General features: G+C 34.6%; 1 protein-coding gene across 2 annotated transcripts in view; it reads left to right on the plus strand.

The window, feature by feature from the left end:
* Window positions 1-7,026, plus strand: part of glra4a (glycine receptor, alpha 4a) — a 16,905-nt gene that overhangs the window by 9,023 nt on the left and 856 nt on the right. For both annotated transcript variants that reach the window (XM_008326404.3, XM_025063322.1), the window contains one exon: window positions 1,851-2,000. In XM_008326404.3, coding sequence (XP_008324626.2) covers window positions 1,851-2,000 — 150 coding nt within the window. The remainder of the gene's footprint in view (window positions 1-1,850; window positions 2,001-7,026) is intronic.

Genomic DNA, 7,026 nt, shown 5'->3' on the forward strand with positions numbered 1-7,026 from the left:
ATTATGACATATGATCCACATCAGCTCAGACTGGACAAATATATGGATACATCTGTCTCTCCACTTAATCCTTTCCAGGTTCATGAGTTAGATCTAAAGCACATGTGTCAAAGTCAAGGCCCGGGGGCCAAATGCGGCCCACCAAGCCATTTTGTTTGACCTAGGGGAGCTTAAAAAACATTTAGTAAAGTCCATGTAGCAGATCTTTCTAACCTAAGATTTTTTTATTGGACAGCAATGAACAATACCAGTGGTCCCCAATCTTTTTTTGCTTCCAAGGACTGGTCAGCCAGTACCACCAGTTACTACAGACTGGTACCAAGGTGCTGAGCATTGAAGGATCATTCAATTTTCAAAATAAAAACATCTTTTAGACTTTATTCTGTTTGTATCAGAGTCTGAATGACCTACTATTTTTAAAATATTGCCAGATTATCTTTAAATAAAGAAAGTACTGGTAAATGGATATGACGGATATGGATATTTTTTCACTGTGTCCGACTGCGGCCCGGCGCCAAATGACCTATGGACTGGTACTGGTCCGCGGACTGGGGTTTGGGGACACCTGATCTGTACAGTCTTTCATTTAAAACTGACCCTTGCTGATGTGGCCCCCCGGTGAAAATGAGTTTGACACCGCTGATCTAAAGAGTTAAACTCTGTTTGATCTAAGTAAATATTTAGATCTGTATATCACTCTCTATACTGCTAATTACAAGTACATACATTTTTAAAAAATATTTGTAGATACAAATGCTGAACTGCAGAAGTTACAGCCTTCGAAAAAGTTAGGCAGAGGTTGAAAAAAAAGGCTTTAGAGAGATTTAGAAATGGATGAACCATTCAGGAGAATTATATTATCATGAATTTGCATTGGAACAAGTTTAAACCTCCAGACCCAGAGCAAAGACCTAAAGTGAGGAGACACGAAAACACCGAGGAGCACAAAGTATAAGAAATGACACGAAAACACCGAGGAGCACAAAGTGTAAGAAATTGGCAGGTGGCTGTCCTTTTTTTTTTTTTTTTTTCTTTTCTAATGAAACATAGATATGTTTCCGCATTAACATTTTCTGCACGGAGCAGGAAACCATAGAAACAGCAACTTCTTGCTGTAGTTAAGTCTCACTGCTGCTGGTTGACCTGATGCCTTAGGATAATTTTGACAAAAATCTATAATCTCAGAAGTTACAGTCTCAGCAAAAGTATACTGATTTTTAATGAAGCCCTGAGATTCAGTAGTAATTTTTGCAGCTGTTTTCAAATTAGAGTCAGACGTTAAAGACATGTATGAACGTGTCTGTGGAAATTCTCATGACTGGGGCTCATTAAATCAGTTAGTTTAAGTCAGTTATTTGTCATTAAGACACAGCACACCCAACGAAATGTGACCTCTGCTTTTAACCTATCACCAGGTGAGCAGGGGGCAGTAGTGAGTGGGGACAGTAGCCACGCTCAAAGCACCTCAGTGGCCTCGAACCTGAAACCTCCCTAAACCGTCAAGCCACATAATGTTCAACCACGAGGGGACTAGAACCCCCAATCTTCTGATCCAAACTCAAATTGTAGGATTAAAGATGTATTCACTGAAAAATTGTTAAAATAGTTTCGGATCAAAAAAGTCAGCTTCCAGGAGATCACTTAAGGTTAGGGTTTTTCTCAGGTGTAAGGATCGACCCGTCTTCCCATCTGACCCATCTGACTCATTGTAATACAGACACGATTGAGACATGTGTGTCTTTTCTCGTGCAGGGAGGCCGAGGGAGGGGGCAGAAGTAAATTGCCCTCGTCCATCATCCATCAACCTCATTGATTTGTTATAGATTGACTCTAATCTGGTCTTTCTCTAGGTGTCCTATGTGAAGGCCATTGACATCTGGATGGCCGTGTGTCTTCTCTTTGTCTTTGCTGCTCTGCTGGAGTACGCTGCTGTGAACTTCGTGTCCAGGCAACATAAGGAATTCATCAGGCTGAAGAAGAAGCAGCGGCAGAAGAGAATAGTGAGTGGGAATTATAACACACCAACACGCACGCCGTTTTGCTGATGGGTTCCATGCTCTTCTTGCCGTAGTCTAAGCCAACACCCGGTTGGTTTTACTCTAGAAGACCAGGAATTGGCACGTTATTATTGAATCCAATGATGACATTATTATTGGGTTATATATATATATATATATATATATATATATATATATATATATATATATATATATATATATATATATATATATATATATATATATATATATATATATATATATATATATATATATATATATATATATATATATATATATATATATATATATATATATATATATATATATATATATATATATATATATATATATATATATATATATATATATATATATATATATATATATATATATATATATATATATATATATATATATATATATATATATATATATATATATATATATATATATATATATATATATATATATATATATATATATATATATATATATATATATATATATATATATATATATATATATATATATATATATATATATATATATATATATATATATATATATATATATATATATATATATATATATATATATATATATATATATATATATATATATATATATATATATATATATATATATATATATATATATATATATATATATATATATATATATATATATATATATATATATATATATATATATATATATATATATATATATATATATATATATATATATATATATATATATATATATATATATATATATATATATATATATATATATATATATATATATATATATATATATATATATATATATATATATATATATATATATATATATATATATATATATATATATATATATATATATATATATATATATATATATATATATATATATATATATATATATATATATATATATATATATATATATATATATATATATATATATATATATTTGAAAAAGAAAAAAATGTATGAATTAGCTGTTTATCACAGATCATCTGATCATCTGATTTGAAAAAGAAAAAAATTAAAGAATTTCAAAAAATATATATATATATATTATATATATATTATGAATTAGCTGTTTATCACAGATCATCTGATACATTTGTTTATTTTTCAAATATGGTCCTCTGTTTAACCCTATTGAATTTCCAATTGGCCTTAATTGCCATCTGCATTGTCAGTGCTGTGCAGGTGGTAAGTAGCATTTAGAGCAGGCATGGGCAAACTAAGGCCAGAGGGCCGGATGCGGCCTGTTTGGCTTTTTAATCCGGCCCACCAAACTTTTCCAAATTTCTATTTTCATTATATATAACACTCCATCTATCTGCTCCTAACCCAGTCCCCTGTCAAATTTTAGGACCCATTGTGGCCCACGAGTCAAAAAGTTTGCCCACGCTTCATCTAAAGACAGTCGTAAAGTAGGCGACATAGGTATGTGTTTAAATCGGTGGCTTTAAAATTGGCTTTTTCCTGTTTCACAGTCCAGCAAATGTCACTGATTTACGTCAATAAATGTTAGAACTTTTTACAATCTCCCTGAGATTGAGAAAAAAATCACTAATTTTAGCTCGCAGACACACAGAGCTGTTGGTCCATTACTGCCTCCTCTGGTCCAGGTGTGTCAGTGAAGTACATCTAACCAAATTATTTTCATTTAAATTATGTTTTATTACTTATAAGTGTAAACTGCTGGTTACTACAGTGACAACCCATAGTCCCTGTACCTTTTTTGGTACTTGTTCCTGCAGGGAACTTTGCCTAACACTACACAAACTTTTTTCGTTTACCTTTACAAACATCTTACAAACTTTCATAAAACATTTTTAACAGGTGTATATATTTGCTGGTTCACGGCTGCAGTACATTGTTACTGCCTTACCAATACATTAAAAACAGAACGTCTCCTCTAATTACCGTATTTTCCGGATTATAAAACTTTATAAAACCTTTTAATTCTCTCAAAAATTGACAGTGCGCCTGATGTATTACTTCTGGTTGTGCTTACTGACCTTGAACCGATTTTATAAAGCCAAACCACACACCGCATCACGCATGATGGCGCACAACTGAAACACACTGATAGCCAACAATGACGTTTAACTCTCTCTGCAAAACAACATCCGCACTTCCGCACCGAACAGCGTCAAAACGACAATACGGTGACCATCCACAACAAAAATAGTGACAACCGCCTGACTCTGGAGGGACCAACAACAACAACAGCGCCCTCCTGTGTCCAACTTAGGTCACTACCTTTTTCCACAAACCGTGCCTGTTGACCTGTGAACTTAGGTCACTACCCTTTTCCACAAACTGTCCCTGTTGACCTGTGACTCCATGCGCGCCCATCTCACCGATATCGTCAAACCCCAAGTGAAGCAAACTAATTCAGGGCTTCCTTCGAATTTGGAAATCTTTGGATTGACCAAAAGAATTCCAACTGTTAAATACTGGTGTTAACATGTCGTTCAAAGTTAAATTGCGAGCTGCATGGCCGGGCGAATTACGCCACTATCTGCCAATGGATCATGGATGCCAGGGCTAAGGTATTAGTCTCGAATGTTTCACGAAATCTAATTAACAGCAACGAGACTGACTCGGATAATGACGAGAGGGATCCGGACATGCTTGATTGTTCTTTGAAAACATCTGAACATTTTGAAACACTGCCTTATTGTCTGAAATGCGTCCACCAGTTCTATTTTCAGAGTCCCTTTCATTAAAAACAGACAGCGTCTGGTTCACCCTGTTGTTTGACTTTGACTCCTTTCGCAAATTCTTTTTGGGGCCTGTTAAAAATTCTCCTTTATCAACAGATGAAATAAACAGCAGTGGTGGTTTTATCCCCCCCTCCCTGCTCTGGAGCTTTTCTCCTCTCAGAGTCTGAACTGTTAACAGCTCTGTGTGCAGGGGTCTGAATCAGCACTGCAGTGTCAGGATAAAAACTACCGAAGCCTCTGTTCACCCTGACCTTCCAACCTCACTTTCCTCCACTTTGACAAATTGTCTGTGTTTGCAGCTTTCACCTCTATTTTGGCAACTCTCCCTCCACTAAACCCACTTTTCAAATCCTTTTCAATCTTCGTGATCATTGTTTGTTTTCCACCCTTTTATCCTGATATTGCAAACATGAAATTATTTTCGTAGTAATTATTACATTGGATTCTTAAAATAATTATTATATTTATTATATATATATATTATTTTATAATCCCAATTTCAGTTTCTGTATTCAAATATGTATCGCCTTTTTTAAAGTAATATTTTGTAGCTCTATGAAAAATTGTCTGGAACATTATTTTTGATTTATATTTACATTTACTTTGTTTACTTTTTCTTTTACAGCCCAGCAAGTAGCATGTAATGCATTCAATGGTTTCCGCTTAATTTTCAAGCGAAACCATTTACGTATAGCAACTCCTCGGAAAAACAAAAACTGGTAGATAAACTAGACAACGAAAAACAGAAGTTTAAAGCAAAAAAAAGTAAAAAAAAAAATACCCTTGAAATCTGCTAAATCTGCCATGACAATGACAATGAAGGCTATTTATCCTTTTTTTATGCTAAATGCTAACATAAGTTAGTTTATTCCCAGTTAAATCACATTCTTTCGTCTAACCTTAAATATTGCTTCTGACTATTACGTCCAACTTTTACTTATTATTGACACAATTACCTTGACATTTTGCTTATTTTTAGCTAATGGAAGAGCTATAGCTAACTGCTATTTTTTTTAACCGTGGCTATTTCACGATTGCTTAAGTCAATGGTCAGTTTGACTAACTGCATATTTGTCTGATTAACTTTGAACCAGAAATTTAGTCATAGTGAATAGTAGCTAACAATTTCAGCTAACTTATAAACTATGTACAGATACAGATATATTCTACGTATTTGTGACAATGCTGAACTCCATCTAAGATTTTGAACTCCAGAAATTAAACGCTGGAACTGTTTTTGCTGAACAGAGAACAGTCATTATGGAGAGATTAGTCATTAATGTTCTTCCGTCAAAAAACACGTCATCTTTAATGTCCAGAGCCTCAGACAATGAGCGCCTATTATCTTTTGGAGTAACGCTCCGTTACCCTTTAGCACATGATGAAGTTCACGGTTTAGTGCAGGGTGGGAGGAACAATTAAGATGTGTTGGAAGAATTACTGCTCTGTTCTCTGCTGTGAACATCCTGAGGTTCTCATGTCCAGGTGATGGTGAGGACAAGGAGAGGTCGCAGGTAGACACTAAGAAAATATAGCCGTCAGGCAGAATTAATATGCCTTTGCTATTGCACAGGAAAACGGTGTCAGAAACTGGACACAGGTCTCTGAACTATGTGCAAAATGTACAGTAAATTGCAGTAACCAGGGAACAGAGTATTTCCCATTTCGAAACAAGTACTCGGTACCAGGGACAATAGCAGGGAATGCATATGCACTGCATGAAAGAGGGTAAAACTAATTTTGGTTCAGGGGTCATGTGGGCCGGACAAGTACAATCATAACTCAAGTCACTAATTTTGGTTCAGGGGCCACATACACCATGATTAGATGTCATGTGGGCCGGACAGGTACAATCATAACTCAAGTACATCAACTATAAATAACTAGTAATTAGATATGGATTCTTATATAATCATTTTTACTGAAATATCATTTTTCAATGAATATCTTGAACATTAAGTATTTTTTTATTTTCAAAATTCATCAAGCGGGCCAGATTGAACCGCCTAGTGGGCTGGTTTTGGCCCCCAGGGCCGTATGTTTGACACACCTGATTTACCTGTGTCCACTTCTACTACAGATACAGTAATACCTCGAGATACGATCGTAATCCGTTCCAGGACTGAGCTTGTAACACGAGGTGTTCGTACAGTATCTCAAGTCTTTACTCATATCTCAAAGCAAAAATTTGCTTGAAGGCTGGCTCGTATCTCGGAATACTCGTATGTCGAGACGCTCATATCTCAAGGTACCGCTGTATTTTATTTTATTTTTTTT

Source organism: Cynoglossus semilaevis, chromosome 15 (assembly GCF_000523025.1).
Source record: "Cynoglossus semilaevis isolate Cse_v1.0 chromosome 15, Cse_v1.0, whole genome shotgun sequence".
Taxonomy (NCBI): domain Eukaryota; kingdom Metazoa; phylum Chordata; class Actinopteri; order Pleuronectiformes; family Cynoglossidae; genus Cynoglossus; species Cynoglossus semilaevis.